The sequence below is a fragment of the Pituophis catenifer genome, unplaced genomic scaffold (assembly GCF_029215685.1).
Source record: "Pituophis catenifer annectens isolate HBS135680 unplaced genomic scaffold, rPitCat1.0.hap2 SCAF_2, whole genome shotgun sequence".
NCBI lineage: Eukaryota > Metazoa > Chordata > Lepidosauria > Squamata > Colubridae > Pituophis > Pituophis catenifer.
Window position 1 is genome coordinate 195,979,678 of NW_027256882.1, and position 20,922 is coordinate 196,000,599.

Here is a 20,922-nt window from a genome sequence, read left to right on the forward strand (position 1 = left end):
CATTATAATTACTAGGTGTGGAATGGAAACTCCTCACTTTGAAAAGGCAATACAAATCCCCAAGGTAATTACTATTTATGTTGTATAAGAGAGAGAGTAACATATTGCTTTGGCAATTCATATGACTTCCTAATATGCAACTATTACATATCCACATGAACTTTTCAATTGCCTCAACAGAGTTAAAGTTACACCCTCAGGAAACACACATACGTGTTCTCTCTCTGAGAGAAAGAGAGAGAGAGAGAGAGAGAGAGAGAGAGAGAGAGAGAATCTGACAGATGTTATGAAACTGGTGTTGAAAGCACCCTTATATTCTTGGTGCTGGCCATTAGAAAGATTTAATCAAAGAACACCTTTCTTAGCTATTTTGGAAGATCTGGGATCCTCTAGTTTTGTTCAACACTTTTTGAGTAGAAATAGGAGATCATTAAATAAATGGTCAGATATGTCTTTTTAGAATTCAGAGCCTTGGACAGGGACAGAAGAGAATATTGCCCTGGACCACTACCCCCCCACACACATAAAATTAGTTTCAATTACAATAGATTAAAAAAAAAAATAGAGAAGCCTAAATCATTTTGTTACTGAACTCAACCTGGGAGAAAATCCAACTCGGCTCTTAAGACCTTTGATGGCCCACTGATTTTAATTGAGAGATTTCCTATTTTAATGATGCCCTTATAATAGTTACACCCATGATAAAATATTGCTACAAAAAGAGATGACAAATCAGAAGTACAACAGGAAACCACAGCCGGTCAAGATGACAAGGTCACTATTTTCCTCCGTCACCCTCCTTTCCTCCCAGTACTGAATGTGAATTATGTGATTCAATCTTATGTGATTCACAAGAGGTCCACTCTACAAATGCTGGTGCGTTTGAAATCAAACGAAAGGTATCCAGAAAGGGTCCCAGGAAGATCAGTTAAATTAGTAATGGTGAGCTAAATCCATGCACCCCTGAGGATTTTTTCCCCCGTTTTTTTAAAATTTTTTTTTACAGAAACCAGATTACTCAGGTTCATTTAATCACCAAACCTGGCAACTGAAAGAAAAGAAAAAAAAAAAGACTGAGGGAAAGCAAGAGAAGTGGCTGCAAGTTTTATATATATTATAGCGAGTCCCTGTAAAATTATTATTCCAGGGGCTTGTTTTGATTTTTTTTTTACTAGAATTATATAATGGTTTATGAAAATCTGCAAACCAATGTTTATTACCGTCACACGCCAGCATACACAATGCTAGTCAATAGCCTGTTGGGAGAGGTTCGGGGCCGCCACGAACCTCGCATGCTTGTCGATGAACCGTTCCTCCTTTCACCAGTGACCCAATCCAACTCTCCGCGTTTTCCTTTAAAGCCGGCGGCTGCCTAAAGTAAATAACGTTCCCTCTGAGGAAGAAACGGCCATAAACCCCGCCCTGCCGTAAGCTTTCTAATGAATGAAGGCGAACCGAAGCGCCGTTTACTTTTTCTTTCCCCCTCTCATTGTGACGTCGGCAGACCCGGCTGCGTTCCATTCACAGCGACCGAAGCAAGAATGAGGCTCGAGGCCGGAGAGAAGGGAAAGGAGAGAGGAGAGGATGTGGGGGGCGGAGCGAGGTAGTAAAAGGAATCCTCCCCCGCACTCGAGCCAGCGTGCGGGGAGCATTGCCACTACCAGCAGCTCCGTTATTAATGACTTGAGCCTGATACGGCGCGGAAGCAAAATGTTCTAAGGCCTTAGCCGTTTCCCGGGCCAGGAAGGAGCCTGCGCAGAGCCCGCAGCCATGGTGGAGCTACGGGAGATGGACTGCAACGTGCTTCGGCACCTCCTGCATCGGGGGGACCGCAACGGCGGGAGCTACAACCAAAACGGCGGCGGCACCACCACCACCAGTTCCTCCTCTCCTCCCGCTGGCGGGAAGTGTCTCCTCTTGGACTGCAGGCCCTTCCTCGCTCACAGCGCCGGCTACATCCGCGGCGCTCTCAACGTGAGGTGCAACACCATCGTCCGACGGCGGACCAAAGGGTCGATCAGCCTGGAGCAAATCCTCCCGGCGGAAGACGAGGTGCGCTCCCGCCTGCGTTCGGGTCTCTACTCGGCCGTGGTCGTGTACGACGAGCGGAGCCCGCGGGCTGAGTCTCTGCGGGAGGATAGCACCGTGTCGCTGGTGGTGCGGGCGCTGCGCAAGGACACGGAGCACACCAACATCTGCTTGCTGAAAGGTAAGGGAGTGGGGGGTGCGCACGAATACCGGTGTTAGCTGGGAAGTGGGGTCAGGCGTTTGCACTGTGGCCCTTAAGACTCACTTCCCGTCCGCTGGACCCGGTTTGAGCCAGACCATCCAGCGGATTATGGGTTTAAAAGGGCCGGTTGGAATGAGCGGAGCCCCCGGGGTTTAAATCCCTAGTACAGCCTGGGAAGGACAATGCCGCTGAAGCTTGTGCCTCTCGCCCCTCGCGATTTGGAAGACGCGGGACTCTCAAAGGCTGGAGGTTTATAATTCAGGTTCCTCTGGAAGGACCCCGCCGTGCCTGCTTTGCTGGAGTTGGACGGAGACAAGTCGACTTAGCGTGGTCGGACTGAAGGAGGAGGATTGAAAGGGCGACTTAGCCGGGTCGGAGAGAGAAAAGGGCCCGATTCGGAGACAAGTCTTCGAGTCGGGCCCTTCTCCTATCCGTCCCTGCTAAGTCGCCGTTTGTCTTATCTGCTCTCTTGCAAAGGATGTGGGGACTCGGCAGTGAGCGCTACCGGGGGCGGAATGAAGGGAGGAGGAGGAGGAGGAGGTCTAAATCCCACCCATTCGAAGGGCACAACGTGTGAGCCGCGTGTCAGTCCCCTCTCACGCCCTTCTTCACTTCCGTCTGGCGGGCGGGGGACGGTGGGGGAGCGCTCTGCTCTGGCGTGGTTTGAGCAGCGATGACGCCAAGGGGCCCCGCGGCTGTTCTCTCGCTTGGCTTTGCGCCCCTCCGTCCGCCACCTGACTCGGGCTTCGGGGCAAAGTGTAAGACGCCCGTTATTAGAAAACCAGCAGCAGAAATCAGGACGATAGGAAACCTTCCTTCGGCTCCTAGAGAGAATTTCTCAGACCGACCAAAAAAGGAAGGACCGAGTGCAGGTTCCTGCAGACTCATTTCACTTAGAGGTTTTCAACCTAATTTCTCAGATTTTTCTCTCTGCCCCCTGGTTTGGCAAAGAAGTCAGGAAAGACTTCTGGAAAGAAGGGTAGGATTGTGTTCCTAATCCCCAAAGGGAGCCTTTTCTAAAAGGCATTTGATCAACTTTTGGAAGAAAATGGCTTGGGAGGGTCCCACTGTTTATCAACTCAGAGCTTGCCAGGCAGTCAAATTGCCCTCAAAATAAAGTAAATAGTCCAGCAGTCAACAGGATGTGGCCTTTATACAGCTGTATGTGAGAAAAGCTGCTGGGAAACTGACCAGAGCGAGAAAAACCATTCAGTTGTGGAATTGGGTTATCTAAGGTGTTGGGGGGGGGAGTTAGCAAAAATCCATGCTTTGATTAATAATGGTTTCCCTTGTAATCTTTGCCCCTCAGCTAGTTCCCATTTCTTGCTTGGGTGTGGCCCAAGGAAACCAGGCAGTATTGGAGGGGAGGGGGGTATTTCCTGCCCATCTGACTTATTAGCTGGTTGTGTGCATGAAGGCAGCTGGTGACCTTTTGAATTACAAAAGCTTTGGGTGGGTGGAAGGGAAAAGGGTGAGAGATCCTGTTTTATTGTTCCCCTAATGGCCTCTCCCCTTAGGAATGCATGAGAATAAGGGTGGTAGTGGTGGGAAGTAGCCCTACAGTTCTATCTGTAGGGGTAGTGCCATGTCTCCAGGGATTGTATTTGTGTCCTCTGGAAGGAAGTTCTTATGAGCTTCTGTGGAAAAGTCCCTCCCCTCTTTGCAACGCTGAGTCCTTAAATAGCCCTAGCCAAAATTTTCCAGCTCAGAATAGGATTTATTTTATGGTTTCCTTCTTCTAAGGGACATTGGAAAGACAGTGGTCATAAGTCCCCTCAAATATAATTTAAACATTTTCAAAACCTTGTGTTATAGATGAACAGAAAGCCCTACGGCCTACACTTTAATCAATAGATTTGCTAATTACTGAAACTAACAGTGATGATGAAAAAAAATGAAACTTGAGTCTTGAGATAAGTGGTTATAATCTCTAATATAAGGGAGGCTCTCTTTAAAATAGAAATGATTCACGGAACAATTCTCTATGGCTTTTAATGCCATGTTTATAGCAGACAAAAAGTCAAAATAAACCAATTCCATTGATCAATTTCAAAAGGCATTTGTACTCATTTGACAACTGATTAGTTCTTTTTGCATCTTTGCTTCCTTTGTGTTTCACTTCAGTTGAAATCGTGGATGATTAGCAAGATTGGGGCTTTAAGTTGTAACCTTTGTTATCTAATTACCCAATTGCCATTGTTGGAATTCTTGTAGCTAATTCCCAACCTTTATAGAAACCTCCTGTCCTTCTGATTCCAGGAAATGCTTGATGTTGCAATGCAGTTTTGCTGAAAAAAATGTCTGCTAAAGTTGGAACTGGTTGGGGAAGGCCTTGGAAAGTGGAGGGCTCTCCTTAGGCTCTTTATAGGGACAAACCTCAGCCAATTTTAGAGGATCAAAAATTGAATTCTCTTTAGAATTTAGTTTTTTCATGATGGCCTTGGTTTCTCCTGGGCCATGCTAAACAAAGCTAGAATTAATTATGAACATTTGACTAATTTACCTAACTTGGTGTTCCATGTTTGGATTGGGTATATGTAGAATATGAACCTTACTGGAAAGATCATTTTGCATGTAGCCTTGTAATGTATACAGTCCTGTTTTTATTTATCCAATTAAATTCAAGATTTTTTTTATACTGGGAGTCAATTCTATTGAACAATTAAATGCAATTTATTTTTAGCTTACTGCTCTGGGAATAGAGCATTTTTGCAATAGTACTGTTCAAAGATCTTGTCAGTGGCAGAGTTCCTACAAACTCTGAGGTTGATAGAAAATATTTGCTAATGCTTAATCTTTCAAAATTTTTAGAGGAATTGCTACATTTATCTTACCATACTTTTACAGACACTTCAGAACTGGGGAGGAGGGGTCTCTTTCCTGTTACTTTTCTAGCTTCCTCCAATAGGTTTTTGGGGGAAAAACTTGCTTGTTGTAATTGAGATCTGACCTAGAGAATGCAAGGTATTTTGCTGGATCAGCCTTCTTCATAGAATACCCTAGTGTTATGTGCATTTTAGCCACTTTTATTATAACATCTCCTCCTGTGGCTTATGGACCAAGAAACCTTGATCCATTACGATCCTTGGGTTAGTTGATATAATTTAATAAATCAATAAATAAAATAATGGAGGAAGGGGAAGGATGACGGCCTTGTACTTAAAAGCCTTCTCAGTGTGGGCATTTCTGTAGGACAAGGTGAAATTACTCACACTAAAAATTAATGTGGTGGAGAAGAGCATTGCATTTCTGTATGAATGGTAGAACTTGCTGTCCCTGGGAAGATAAAATCACAATTTGGGGGGTGTTTGTTAATGACATTTGGCTGAACTCAAATGAGGGTGATGTGTAGTGCTCCATGATTTCTCAGCAGCTTTCACTAGCATTAATCATGGTCCAGCTGGGAATGATGGGCACCATATTATGATGGTTCTTCCTGATTTGTTGGTTGCAATGGGTATTGATGGAAGGAAGAGGTCATAAGCACAGCCTGTCATTTGCAGAATGTCTCAGGGTTTGAAAGTCACTTTTGTATTTAACATCTGCATGATACTTCTGGGTGAGGTCATCTATCATTTGGGAGTTCAATATGACCAGCATGGTAATGATACCTAATGATATGTCTTGATACAGAGCCATGCATGTGATATGGTCCATGTCCTGTCTGGAGGAGAGGTTGTTCAAATCAGACTTGGTCTCAATCCTTATAAGACCTAGTACTTGTGGATACTTGGGTTCCTCAGTTCCCAGAATTTTCCATCTTTAGTTTTGGATGGAGTAGGACTTTCCCATTTGACACTGGTGTGTACTTTGGAACCAGGAGGCAACTTTACCCAAGAAGGCCTTTGAAAAGATTCATCTAGGGATGGCGAACCTATGGCACACATGCCACAGGTAGCACGTGGAGCCATATTAGTGGGCATGCGAGCGTTGCCCTAGCTTAACTTGTTTCCTAACTTCCAGTCCCGCCCCAAGAAAGCCTCTGGAGCCTGGGGAGGATGAAAAACGGGCCTACCATTGGTAGGCCGACTGTGCCATCGCGTGCCAAAAGCGGGGGTCACGCAGGGGAGTTGCACATGCATGTGCGGGGTTAGGGCGCATTGAATTATAGGTGTTGGCACACACGCGTGCGTCTCCTCCCGCGCCCCCCCCCCCGCTTTTGGCACGCAATGGCAAAAAGGTTAGCCATCACCGATTTAGTGTGTCTGTAGTGCCCATTTCTAATTCAGGATGCCTTATGGTCATTCATGCCGTAACCACTCCAAAGATGGACACTTGCAGTGCAGTCTATATTGGACTGCCCTTGAATACCACCCAAAAGTTACACCTGGTCCAGAATGCGGAGGTGTGAGCAGCGATGGCATGCCATATCATGCCCATAGGGTACCACTGCTTTGCAAATAGCACTGGTTGCGTGTTGACTTCCAAGTGCATTATGAAGTCTTGGCTATCACCTATAAATCCTTTCCTGACATAGAGCCTGGTTATTAGAGGGACTATCCTTCTCTGATGGTTTCGGCCCACCAGACACCCAGCTGTACATCTCCACCCCAGGCACCCCAATGCTGCCCTTGAAGTGATGTCCCAGTGCCTGGAGGCTGTGCGGATCTGGCTGGGGAGGAACAGGCTCAGGCTCAATCCTTCCAAGACTGAGTGGCTGTGGTTCCCGGCATCCCGATATAGTCAGTTGACTCCATCACTGACTATTGGGGGCGAGTCTTTGGCCCCCGCGGAGAGGGCGCGCAATTTGGATGTCCTCCTGGATACGCAGCTGCCTTTAGAGGAACATCTGACGGCGGTAGCCAGGGGGACGTTTTGTCAAGTTCGCCTGATCCGCCAGTTGCGGCCCTTTCTTGATCGGGATTCCCTGTGCACAGTCACTCATGCCCTCGTCACCTCGCGCCTGGACTACTGCAACGCTCTCTACATGGGGCTCCCCTTGAGGAGCACCCGGAGGCTCCAACTGGTCGAGAATGCGGCCGCGCGGGTAATTACGGGAGCTGCCTGGCGCTCCCACATAACACCGCTCCTGCGTGAGCTGCACTGGCTCCCAGTGGTCTTCCGGGTGCGCTTCAAGGTGTTGGTCACCACCTTTAAAGCGCTCCATGGCATAGGACCTAGTTATCTTCGAGACCGCCTGCTGCTACCGATGACCTCCCACCGACCCGTGCGCTCCCACAGAGAGGGCCTCCTCGGGGTGCCATCAGCCAAACAATGTAGGCTGGTGACCCCCAGGGGGAGGGCCTTCTCTGTGGGGGCACCTACCCTCTGGAATCAGCTGCCTCCAGAGATAAGGAGAATTCAAGACCTTGGTGCCTTCCGCCGTGCTCTTAAAACTTTCTTTTTCCAGCAAGCCGGGCTGGCTTAACATAACATTTTTTAAAAAAACATTTTTAACTGGTTTGTCATTTTAAATTGGGGCCAAATTAATATATATCCTTTTAATTGTTTTTAATGTTTGTATTGTATGTTTTTAGCTGGCTGTACACCGCCCTGAGTCCCTCGGGAGAAGGTGCGGTATATAAATTCGAAATAAAATAAAGTAAATAAAAAATAAATTCCCCTGATCAAACAAGATGATCTATTAGAGTCTAGGAAGCATGGCTGCTCTATTGCAGGATCTGCCCTCTTGAACTGGGCGCTCCCAGAATGGCTTCTATCCTAATCTTCTGAAAGTCTATGACAAGGCTGCCTGATGTGTGGCCAGCCAGCTAAGCAGCATCCTTGTGAAGGTTTTTTTTTTTAAAAAAAAACGTCTGTCAGAGTTTTTAAGAAAGTAATAAATTCACCATCACCTTGAAAGACATACTACTGACCAGCCCCAGCTCCTAACATGGCAGGTGTTCTTTTGCAGCCCATGTAGGTTTGTCTGTGCAAGGCCTTGAGAAGGGTGTTTGTTGAGCTGCTGTAGGCTCCTTATTTTACTCTATATATACACAGTAGTGTCTTGGTACTCAACTGCTTTGAAACTCATCAAATTTGGTACTCTAATCATTTTGACACGAAAATTTTGTCCTGGTCTGGTACTCATCATTCATTTGGTAGTCAACATACAAGCTAGGACTTGTCAATGTTGGCTGCCTACATTATTCCATATGGGAAAAATTTGTTTGGTACTCATCATTTTTGGTAATCATGTCTCCTGGAGCCAATTTGCTACAGGATATGCATGACCTGGTTTTCTATTTTGTTGCTACCTGGATCAGGCAATCTCTAAATTGTATAAATAAAATTGACCCAGAAGTTGGGAGTTCTACTAGTTTGGCAATTTTTGATGGTTGTAAAGTATATATTAAATTTATATGCTGCCTATTTCACTATTGAGTGACTCCAGAAGTAAAAAATGGACTTTGCACTAAGAGGACTGTGTGTTAACAAATTTGCTGTAAACTTTCCAGAAGTATAATCATGTTAATTTATATGGTAGCTAAAACAAAAACTTTTGACACCTTAGAAACTAACAATGGGGGAGGGGGGAGGTGCTTAATATTGACAGATAAATGAATAATATTCTTAGCTACAGCTATATGCATATAGTGGGAGGGAAAGCAGTGAGTAGTGAAAAGTAGACACCAAAAAAGTAGGCATGGTTCAAATGAAGCTTGAAGATGTAAAGTAAGTCATGGTAGGTTCCTTGGTAACCTTCCAACATTCATGAAATTACCCTGTTTTCCCCAAAATAAGGCATCCCCTGATAATAAGCCCAATTGGGCTTTTGAGCGCATGGCAATAAGGCCAAGCGCTTATTTCAGGGTTCAAAAAAATATAAGGGTCTTATTTTCAGGGAAACACGGTACCAATTCCTTGGTAACCAAACATTCATGATCACATACTCAGTTTTATTGTATTTTTAGAGTACAGGTAGTACTTAACGTAGAAACGGTTGATTAATGACCATTCAAAATTATGACAAACTCAAAGTTACTTATGACTCATCTTTGAAGTTAACTGCTGCACAGTCATGTGATTGCATTGCAGGAAATTGGCTTGCATTTACAAAAGGTTATAGAATCGTGATGTCACATGATTACATTTTGCTGTGGTTTTTGTTGTCCTCCCAAAAAACCATTCATTAATTAGGCAGATTATTAAAAACAATTTAAAAAATTAAATTGGGAAAGTGGGCACCTTCCTCTCACATTTCCTGTACTATAAGTCAATTTCCCAAAGGTTGGTACTAATTGCCACTGGTCACCTAAAAGCTTCATTTGGGAACCCTTATTAAGATTGTCAGTGATGTTAGAGAGTAATTTGAAAGAATGTAGAGGCCAGCCTTATTTGCAATAGTGCCAAGCAAACATGGACATATCCAGATGCTAACCAAGAATTATCTTTGATAATTCGATAAAGCTCTACCTTTAATTTTAGTCAACAGTAAATCACATTTCATTCCTCTGCACTGAGTTTTTTATTACTCTCTCAGATGCTTAGTTTTTTGAAAGTACATTTTTAGAAATTGTATTTGATTACCAATAGTGGTACCATATATCACTTTATTACATCCTGTACTATCCTGGTGTGCCAGTTGATTGCTATTGCTTTCATGATAGCCCTCTTGGACTCTGGTCCTTTTGATTTCTTTGGCTGTTATGCTTTGACAGCTCTTCAATATTTCCTTTATACATAAATGCCTCTGTAGATTAACCAAGGATTCCTTTCATTGAATAGAAACCACAATTAACCATAGCCAGCAGTCAGAAGGTTTCGAACAAAGTAGCGCGTGTTGATCTCAGCCTTTTTTCTTTGTCCTCTATTTCATCCAGTGTGGTGTGACCCATGTCTTCATTTGATATTTGATTTGTCTCTACAGCCATAAGATCAGCTAATTATTTTTGAAGTCAAAGCCAGCTTTGTATAAATACAAACAGCAGCTTGTTTTTCCTGTAAGGCACTGATATAACAGATGGGAAACGAGCAGGAGAAATGGGCAGGGGAATTGGGGATCTGTATCAGTAACATACCTTGCAGGAGATCTTTTGAAAACACCTGTGCCAAGTCTTGAGTGCAATTCCAGTCTTCTGCTAAAACTGGCTAGTTTTAGTCAGTCTAGGAAGCCATGCACGGTTGAACCTGATTAGGCTTGATTAATTGGCATGGGTCATCACCAAGGAAATCCTAAGTTGTGGAAAGTCAAAGTTCCAAAAGAAGATTTCATACTATTGCCAAGAAAACTTCATAAACAGTTTTACACAATGTCATTAAAAACTTCAAAACATCCTTGCCTTTGCTATCCCTTTTGTTAAAACGAATCATATCATTGCCATCATGTGGCACCATCCCTTCCTCTGCTTTTAAGCAAACATCTGTGGCGATGGACATTAGTATGTAAGTCTGAATACACATTTATGCATGTTGTGCATATGTTGGAGGTGGGCCGGCCTCTGTGTCTACTTGTGCATTGGTAATATTTGAATAAATCTGTAGCATCTTGTAAATGATGACCACCACTTGGTATGTTTTCTTTTTTACTTTCAGGTGGCTACGAAAGATTCCAGTCAGAATATCCAGAATTCTGCACAAAGACAAAATCTCTTACATCAGCCTCTACTTTGGCACCCGTGGAGCATCTGGACCATAGTTGCAGTTCCTGTGGGACACCACAGCATGATCAGGTAGGCTGACTTCTCTATGCTTCAAAACTCTCTGCTGTCTGAGGCAAAAAGCTTCCTTTTATTTATTGATGGCATCCATATCCCTCTGGTGATATACATGGGGGTTCTCCTCTTGAGTTTAATTTAATCATGCTTGATGGTGAGTCATATATGATGCAGAGCAGCATCCAAGGTAAAATGTGTTTTTTATAGTTATAAAATGCTAAAATCAAGACAGTATTTTTCTGCGTAAAGCAATGGCAGCTGTAGGAAGTTTTGCAATCCTTCCGGAGATGTTAAGGTTCTGATCTGGTAATACAAAGCAAACAAAATCACTGATGGAACTTCTGTTGGCAAATAAAGTTATGAGAGTTGAGCACAAGTAGCTGTAGAAAGGACACTGAAGGAACACATGGGCTGGAATTTCAGGTTCTCCAAATCTATACAGGCAAGTTGTTATACTTTTCTCTAGTATGGTGGGGGAGTCTCCTCTTTTTTTGTATCTCACCTTGTGAGATAGATTGACCTGAGATGTAGATTGGTCCTAAGCCATGCAGTGAGTCCCGTGGTCATGTGGGGATGTAACTCTAGGTTTTCTCATCTGTTCCAAAATTTAATCATGACTTTGTTCATATTGGGCAATATAAATTTAGTAGTATAGTGAAGCACTAGAGGGAAATCAAAGCAACTTGCTTGATGTGTGGTCACAAACAACATAAGTTTCTTTTCCCTCTGCACAGCATTGTTGACCAGAAAGCTCTCGGTAATTTGTTGTCAATTGAAGTGAAATGGGAAGACAAATCTATCTAATTGAGAAACAGGGCAAAGTTTTTATTGCACTTTTTCTTTTCTTTGCTTCTGCTTTTTGAAAAGATAGATTCAGATGTGCTTCTGATGGGTGCACAGTGATGCAAATCTGTAAGTCTCTGTATGTGCTTTTTAGCCCAACAAAGAAAATGGGTAGGACCTGCGTATCATGCATTGATGTTCTTGATTGGACCCATGTTTTGTGTCTTGGCCCCCTAATAAAGATGTGTAGGCTAGATATGGTTTATTTGGGGAAGCGCTGTTGGCTCTAGAGTTAGAGCCAGATTAAGACAAGATTAAGGGGTATGATGTGAGACCCTGTTCTTGAAGTTGGGAATCAGTTGGGATTATTGCTACTGTCCCAGGCCTTCCTGCCGAGTAGCAGGAACCTAGCAGTAACCTCCCTGCCTGAGGTTCTTGATTCAGTCAACCGAACTAATGGTTCTGGGAGATTTCTCTGCCCTTATTGCATCTGCAGGCAGTCACCCAGTGGTCTTGTTTAAGATGACCAGAGCCCTCCCCAGAAAGAAGGACTCCGAGGTTTACAGGGTTTGAAGCCTTCTGGATCTGGTATTTTACCATCTTTGGTGTTGGATGGTATTGGCCAAACAGACCTGGTTTGCCATCTGGGGTTCCTTCTAGAATCATGACTCCTGCTGGAGGAGCAGATGGCAGTCATAGCTAGCAGGGCCTTTGTACTGCATAACTTCTTGTTGTGTTCCAGATGCAACCTTCCTTGCACCCTGAGGCTCTAGTTGCATTTACTCATGCCATGGTCCTCTCTAGAATGAATGATTGTGATACGCTGTAATACCTTTAAAAAGTATTTAGAGGCTTTACCTAGTGCAGAATGCGGCTGCACGGTTGTGTCTGCCTTTGTATGGTATAAATTACATCTCTTTTCCATGAGCTCAGCCAGTTGTCAGTTTGCAATCTGGGTACAATCCAAGGTGCTGGATTTGACCTTTAATGCCCTACATGCCCTGAGACAAAGTTATTTGAGGATGTACCACTTCCTAGTTACATCTATCCGTTTCATCAGGTTGAGCAGCAGAGGTATGCTACTGGTCTCATCTACTAAGCAGTTATATATCTGGTGGGACGTAGGCAGCAGGCCTTTTGTGCTGTGGACCCTGCCCTATGGAACATCACTTGACTGCAGGGGGTATGTGATACACTTACTTTGAGAATGGGTTGTAACTTTGGAAGGATGGGGATTTCATGATAACTTTGAATGGTTGATAAGCAGCTGGATATTAAGCAAGGATTGTATGAGAGTTTTGTCCTGCAGTGGATAGCGATTGAATCAATAAAATTAAGACATGGCCTCCTGAGCAGGGTATTTTATAAAGTTATGTGATACTCTTTCCTTAACCTCTTCTAGACTCTTCTTCATGTTGTGTTGCAAACTGCCTTTTGGCTTGTCAAATTAGATCCAGAGATTTATACAAAGAAGCTAAGACCTGAAAAGAAAAAGGTACAACTGATTTCATTCAGTTGTGAAACTGAGATAAAATAACTTGCAACCCAAAAATCACATACAGCAGATGTATGTTATTTTACATCAAAGTGTGTTTGTGTGTATATGTAGTGCATTTATGCAGATGTACTAACTGTTAATCATAAAGTATCTTAATTACAACAGCATCAACAAAAACAAAGACCAGGTTGCTTTGATTAAGATGGCTTTAATTCTGGCAAACCCTGGTTCACTAACAGAGTTCCTTGTGTAATTTCTAGGGTGAATGATCTTTGTGGTTAATTGGAACTTAGTGAGCTTTCTCTGCCTAATATTAGAAATTCTAGCCCACAAGTACTTTAAGGTTCAGGTGCCATAAACCTGCATACTTTCCAAAAAAGAAAATGTATTGAGTAACGTATCATGTTCAGGGACAGGAAAGGGAGGTAATTTATTTCCAAAATCCATATATTTTGAGATAAAATTATTTTAACGTTAACTCTCTGCCACTAAGTTTGTTGCACATATGTTTCCCTCAAGAAGAGATTAATACGCTTATAATCAAGGAATGTACAAATCCACACACTGACAAAGAGGCGATGAAACAACTCCTCAAGTCATGTGATTGCATATGTAGCAGAAATTAAGCAATAAGAACAGCTTATTCCTTGGAATGCATATAGGCTGAAGCAGTCAGGTCCCAGGTTATCCAGAGATAATACTGTAGTGGAGTAGACTTGCCCTCATTTGTGATAAAGAGCCGTGGTGGCGTTGTGGTTAGAATGCAGTATTGCAGGCTAACTCACTGCTCACTCCAGGAGTTCGAATCTGAGTGACTCAGGGTTGACTTAGCCTTCCATCCTTCTGAGGTTGGTAAAATGAGGACCCAGATTGTTTGGGGGCAATATGCTGACTCTGTAAACCGCTTAGAGAAGGCTGTAAAGCACTGTGAAGTGGTATATAAGTCTAAGTGCTATTGCTATCTTCTGCCAATCTCAGTCCTGAAATACTTCAAGTGGATGAAGCCAGAGATGATTGATGAAACCCTTTCTAGCTGCTAGTACAGCAAGCAGGCCACTGTATTGGCTTAGTCTGAGCTTAGCACACTGAACCAAACCTGCAGTGCAGAGTTACGTACAAAGAACAACAGTACTGTCATTAAGGAAGTGATAAAGTGCATTCCAAAGTTATTTGCTAGCAGATACGCAAGTTTATTTGGAGAAGGGCAGTAAATGTGCTTTTTTTTTTCCTTTGCTGTCAGCAACTGATATGGAGCCTTGGGTATATGTTTCACAGCGGGTCTGTTCAAAAAACCTATTAGGAGTTACATGTTCACGGTGACTCAGCATGCTGGCACTTCTAAATAAAATTTAGGGAGGCATTTTTGCTAGCACCCATTTTTGTTCTGTCATTTTAAGTACAAAGTGCAGAATATAAACATTGATTCCCCAGTTTGGGTTTAGGAGGGGGGGATTTTGAATATTAAAAATGGTGGGTAATATCAAAACCGTGGACAAATTTCTGTAGTTCATGGTTGGCAATCTATAAATGTAATTTAACTGCAAACAGCAGAGACTGTGTGGTGACAGTCTCTGGTTTTTGGACTGAAATGTAGGTGTGGAAAGAACAAGTTGCAACCTGTACAGTTAAAGCACAATGTAGTTATGGGAGTAATATTCAGTATCTTGAGGTTAGTGAAAAGAAGCCATAAAGTGGGTGAACACTGTTGGCTGTTTGGGACAATATTTTCTGAGTTGTCAGAGAGCATCAGGACTCATGACTCCATCTTTTCTTAGCAGGGTGGGCAAGTTCCTTTATTGCCAAATTTCAGATTTAATCTATTTAAATTAAATTATGAAATAATGAAGAGCTAAAACTATATGAAATAGATGAGCAGGTGTGACCAGCAAATCATAATTGAATGTTAAAAAAATTAGATTAGCAAGATGAGAACATTTCCCAGTGGAGAACACTCGATGTGCATCTAGACAGGAGCCTATAGAAGTTCAGGTGATGTCCTTTTTGAAAGAATTGGCGAGATGTAGACCACTGCCGGTGTATTGTTTTTTTGTTCATGAGGTCCAGTGCTTTTCTTGTTTCTTACACTGTTCCCTCTTTTTCATTTCTTCCCTCTGACGTAGGGTGGCCCAGTGGAAATCTTGCCTTTCCTTTTCCTTGGCAGTGCTCATCATGCAGCTCGGAGGGACATGTTGGAGGCCTTGGGAATCACGGCTTTATTAAATGTTTCATCGGACTGCCCCAACCACTTCGAAGGACACTTTCAATATAAGTGCATTCCAGTAGAAGATAATCACAAAACTGACATCAGCTCCTGGTTCATGGAAGCCATTGAATACATAGGTAAGATAATGGTGAAGTATGGAATGTTGGTGGAGATGATTGGATTTTATTTTATTTATTAAATTTAAGCCACCGAATCGCTAATGTCCTGGGCAATTTACAGCAAAGCATACTAAAAAATTGAATAAAAACATAAACAATAAAAGCAAGTAAAATGTTTGGAGTAGTGATTAAGGCATCAGGTTAGAAGTGGGAGACTGTGAGTTCTAGCCTTAACTTAAACACAAAGACAGCTGGGTGCCCTTGGGCTGTTCCCTTTCCCTCAGCCTTGGGAAGCATACAATGGCAAACAACTTCTGAAAAACCTTGCCAAGAACACGGGGGCTACTTGAGCAGGCGGTCATCAGGAGTCAAGACTGACTCATGGGTTAGTCCATGTGCACACAAACACACAAAGCCAAAGAAACCATCAATAAACTAGGCAGCTGCAAGGCAGTTCTTTCTGCACCTAAAAACCTACAAATGAAAAGCCAAATTAAGAAGTCTGGGAAAATAGGTTCTCACCTGCTGCCTGAATGGTGCTAATGTGTGCACCAATCAAGTCTTGCTGGGGAGCAATTCGATAAATGGGGGTGTTGCCGCAGGAAAAAAGCTCTCTACTTGAATGAGGACTGCCACAATTGGATGCAAGTTGTAGGGCCCAAGTTTCTAATCCTAGAACTGTATTCTTCAGAAAGCATTTGACTCAGTGGTGAAATGTAAAATTTGTTACTACCGGTTCTGTCAGCGTAGGTTGGTCGTGTGTGTGTGTGTGTGTGTGTGTGTAATGTGACAGTGGGCGTAGCCAACTTTTTTTTTTTTTTTTTACTTTTAAAAGCATTTTTTCTACAACCTCTTTGGCTGAAGAGGTTACAGAAAAAAATGCTTCTAAAAGCCTCTGATGATCAGGCAACTCAGCTGGGATCGTCAGAGGCTTTTTTTTACCTGTTAAAAGCATTTTTCTACAACCTCTTTGGCCGAAGAGGTTGTAGAAAAAATGCTTTTAAAAGCCTCTGACAATCCCAGCTGAGCCGCGTGATCATCAGAGGCTTTTTTTTTACTTTTAAAAGCATTTTTTCGTCAGAAGAGGTTGTAGAAAAAATCCTTTTAAAAGTAAAAAAAAAAAAAAAGCCTCTGATGATCACGCGGCTCAGCTGGGGGGGGGGGGAGGCAGGGATTTTTGCTACCGGTTCTCCAAACCACCTGCCGCCATCACTACCGGATCGGGCGATCCGGTCTGAACCGGGAACATTTCATCCCTGATTTGACTGTCCTTTTTCTAGTTCAGGATGCAGAATTTTGGCTCACACCATGCCGTGTCTTTTTGTGGATGTGACACTTTCTTTGTGTACCACAGAAGACGCTCTTTTTTTAAAAGCAATGTTCTCAACAGCTTTTACTATCGCATGTTAGTTAGATCTCTTTGAGCCTAGTCTTTCTGCCTTCCTATTACATCTGCTCCTTTGCTGTATCAAACAGAACAAAAGCCCCAGAGTGCTGTTTCTGGGCACGGCAGGAGGGAAGAAGCTACAGAGTTTCAGTAGCACTAAAAGCTGTTTCCCCAACTTTCTAACATCAGATAATAGGACTACTAGACACACCCCTCCAGAGTTTTTTGAGTTTTTTCCAATTGTAACAATATGCTTTATGAGGGGGGAGAGATATTTTTGAATATCCACCCATCTCAATCCAATTGACTCAGGGGGGAGTTAACTTGATAAGCGCAGCAGAATTCTTGCATATTACCAGGAGCCTCACTTGAGGCCAAGATTTAACTTCTGCAGGAAATTCAGAACTGAGCTTGAATAAAGAAAGCTATTCTCCAAGTTTCTTGGAAAGATCTCCTTTTTGAAACAAATGAGGGAGATCTTCCTAGTCACTATTCATTCTTCCATTCTTGTGATATGAATAATCCACACAAAATTGCAACATAATTTAGGTTGCTTTGTGCATACCGTATATCACACCTTGATATCTAGAACTACATTTAGAAACAGCTTACCTCCCGTGGAGGGAGTCCCGGGTAGATATTTGGCCTAACTGCACAAATACTTTTTGAGGGATGTTTTGCTTGCATTCAACCGAAGGGTATTAAAGATTGTAATATTGGAGACTAGATAGAGATATAGCGAGATAGAGAGTTAGAGAGATGCGATTTAAATGTACCTTGCCCTTTAAAAAAAAAACCTTTCCACATAAGAAAAGCTGATTCCTGTGGCTTTGGATATTTGTACATCCTTAACTACTGGTAGGCATATGTGGCGTCTTCCCTGCTTCCAGACATTTTTTTCACATATTTTGAAAGGATTGACAGTGTAATTAATATTTCCTTTGAAGAGCACCTTTCACATGCTGTAAAAGACATTATTAAATTATACTCTTTTTATTTATTAGACGATTTACAGAGCCGCCTAATTGGCCGGCCACTTGGAATAAAGTAATCCAATAAATAAAGTGGGCGCAGGCGAGATTTCCAAGGGCCTGGGAGGAATTGTGTCTTACAGCAATGCAGTTGGGTCAGAGTTGCATTTTAAGGATTGAAATGTGCTAATGCTTCTGCTCTGCTCCCCTAGATGCTGTTAAGGTTTGTCACGGACGGGTGCTTGTGCACTGCCAAGCTGGCATCTCCCGATCAGCTACCATCTGTTTGGCTTATCTAATCATGAAGAAGCGAGTCAAGCTTGAGGAGGCCTTTGAGTTTGTCAAGCAACGTCGGAGCATCATCTCTCCAAACTTCAGCTTCATGGGTCAACTGCTTCAGTTTGAATCCCAAGTGCTGACCACATCGTGTGCTGCTGAGGCTGTGAGCCCCTCAGGAACACTAAGAGAAAGGGGGAAGAGCTCCTCCACACCTACGTCCCAGTTCGTTTTCAGTTTCCCCGTCTCTGTGGCAGTGCATTCCACTTCGAGCAGCCTTCCTTATCTGCATAGCCCTATCACCACCTCTCCCACCTGCTAGAGTAAGCCTTTGGGGGGTCACACCTAGGGACGTCGAAGGACACAATCCTACCGCCCCGTTGGCAATCACTATCGGCAATAAAAAAAACTCTGCCCCTCCCTCCCCTACAGCCAAATGGAATGCACCAAAGACAGAGCAATTATGGTCAACGTTGCAGCTAGAACGGAACCTAGTGGGGCAGTGGGTTCCGGCATGTCCTTTCTTGGCAAGATGTTTTACCTCATTTTCTAAAACTATATAAAATATAAAAAGCTTGAAGTTTCAAAGTCCTGATAATGTTTTTGGGTGTTGGGGAGGGAGAAGACAAAAGAAAGTCAAAGGCTCGAATGTGGTTGAACATCAGGCTGAGTTGTGTTAATCTGAGCCAGTGCTCCCAATATTTTGGACTACAGATTCCAGAATTTTCAGCCAGCATGAACCTAGAGTCTCCAACTATGTGAAGGCGAGCAGGCTGGAGTATCTGCGTATGTGTGAAGAGCCTGCTAGGGCAGGGCACACTTCAAAAATGATTGGGAAGGAAAGTTTTGGTTCTTATGTGAGCAGAGCCCCTCTCTGCTTTTTTTTATTGAAACACCTTGTCTTTTTCAGGCTTCTGCATAAGCAATAGTTGCATTAAATAAAGCAGCTATTAAAAGTAGCTGCATCTTTTGATCAGGCTTGCTTGAAGCCAGAATCAAGGGCTGCTTTAACAAACACGCAAGAAGTCTTGGGTTTAGACAAGGTGTCCAATCTGGTTTTGAAATGTGCATTCTCCTAGTGCCTGCACCTGATCACCTTGTATCAGCAGCAACCCCTAGGGTAGACGTATTTTATTAAAGTGCCTGGTTTTTGGAGTTCTTGATTGGAGTTTATAACATATCCTAATGTCATCCGTTTTGCTAAGCTGAGGTTTTGCATAAAGAAAGAGAAAAGAATTGAAGGCTCATTGTGAAGTGACTTTCAGATTCCTTCCATGTGTCTGAAAGTAATTTAAAATGAAAAAAAATAATGGATTCAGATTTACGAACATAGGGAAGATACTATTTTTTGAGACAACTTGGGAAATGCCAGCAAACCTGGAAATGCTTGCTTGTCCTCCCAGCTTTTGCCTCTGAGGGTGATGTGACAAGATATTCAAGTCTCATAAGCTCCAGTCGGTATAGCCAAGTTTTAAGGATAATAGTAGCTATCAGAATATTTGGTGAGAATCCGATTAAGAAAGGCTGAATCTTCCCCAGGCATGCTGGCTTGGGAATTCTGGGAATTGAAGTCCACACTTCATAAATTTACTATGGTTGAGCAACACTGCTTTATAAAATAATCCTCCTCAAAGAGGATGCAAGTGTTGCACTCTCCCTCCCCAGGAATCCTACGTAACATGGAAACTAAGTTCTATACAGCAACCTTAAGAGAAAGGGCATGTAGGGAGATATTTTTTCTTCAAGAGAGATGCCAGCCTGTAAGATTTCTAGATAGCAAGGATATACCCTTTTATTCAGATCAAACTCCTCCAATTTATTACTGAAGCCAATTTTAAGTAGGACTTTTGAGTAAAACATACAATTCCTACTGGGATTTAGCCCTCATTTCTTTTTGAGGTATATCCTCACTGTAAAATTGAGCTAGACTCCTGGTCTTTCTCTAGTCCCACATTGCTCTCCCCACCCCAAATTGGACCCATCACGTTATGCCAAAGATAGTCACATGAATCTTCTACACTTAAGCTAGTCTTTCAGAATAGAATGGTTTCATGTTTCATGTTTTGCTCCTTGATGATTATATAGCTTGGGAGAGTTTACTCTGAAGACATATTTGACTTCCTTAAAGATTAGCTTATTTTTACTGTAGCACGTCAGGTGCCTATGGATGATAAGTGTTTTCACAGGCAGGATCTTGTAGGTTCTGCCTCCTGTGGGCACAATATGGGAAGTTTGCACACCCCTTCGAACACGACTTGGCCTACCCTTCAGTCAAAGTTTTTGATACCACACCCAGCCCAATTGTGTATATTTTATATAGAATGTCTAAATTGCATGTGTGTTTTTTTTAGATTGTGACCATGTTTAATTTATTGCTTGATAATTAGTTGAAATAAATTTTCAGCTGTGGTTACCTTTCATAATGAAAATTAAAAGGCTCATTCTTTTTTGTGTACTTACAATGGTTGCAGTGTCCCAGAGTCATGTCATCATGTGACCTCCTGACAATGAGGAAGCCAGGTTCATTTAACTGTTACTAACTTAATTGGAGTGACTGACTTAACAATAGTGGCAAGAAAGGTCTTAAAATGGGGCAAAACTCACTTAACTGTCTTGCTCTAGCAACAGAAATTTTGCGCTCCATTGTGCTCGTAAATCGGGGACTTCATGCATTACTTTTGCATTCAAAGCGGACTTCCTAGTATCGGGAGATATTTTTTTCCTTATTTAAAATGGGATATCAAAACACATGCTTTTGAATGATACCTTGCAGAGAATTTAAGTAGGTTCTAACTATTTTTGTAGCCTGCAGGCCCACTGAAGGTTGATTTTAGGCATTTTTAAATTTTATTTCCCAC

The 20,922-nt window shown here is 42.8% G+C and overlaps 1 protein-coding gene across 1 annotated transcript; it reads left to right on the top strand.

The window, feature by feature from the left end:
* The first annotated feature begins 1,577 nt into the window (after positions 1–1,577).
* DUSP4 (dual specificity phosphatase 4) lies at positions 1,578–20,478 on the top strand. Its single transcript, XM_070938477.1, has 4 exons — positions 1,578–2,209; positions 10,706–10,842; positions 15,229–15,448; positions 18,001–20,478. The coding sequence occupies exons 1-4, from the start codon at positions 1,771–1,773 to the stop codon at positions 18,384–18,386; spliced, it is 1,182 nt and encodes a 393-aa protein (XP_070794578.1). The 5' UTR covers positions 1,578–1,770; the 3' UTR covers positions 18,387–20,478.
* Positions 20,479–20,922: the final 444 nt, after the last annotated feature.

Bases quoted from the DNA above. Each gene is read 5' to 3' on its own strand.
- DUSP4 (XM_070938477.1), top strand. From the start codon at position 1,771: ATGGTGGAGCTACGGGAGATGGACTGCAACGTGCTTCGGCACCTCCTG. The intron at 2,210-10,705 runs GTAAGGGAGTGG...TTTTACTTTCAG, and splicing joins CAACATCTGCTTGCTGAAAG to GTGGCTACGAAAGATTCCAG. The intron at 15,449-18,000 runs GTAAGATAATGG...CTGCTCCCCTAG, and splicing joins GGAAGCCATTGAATACATAG to ATGCTGTTAAGGTTTGTCAC.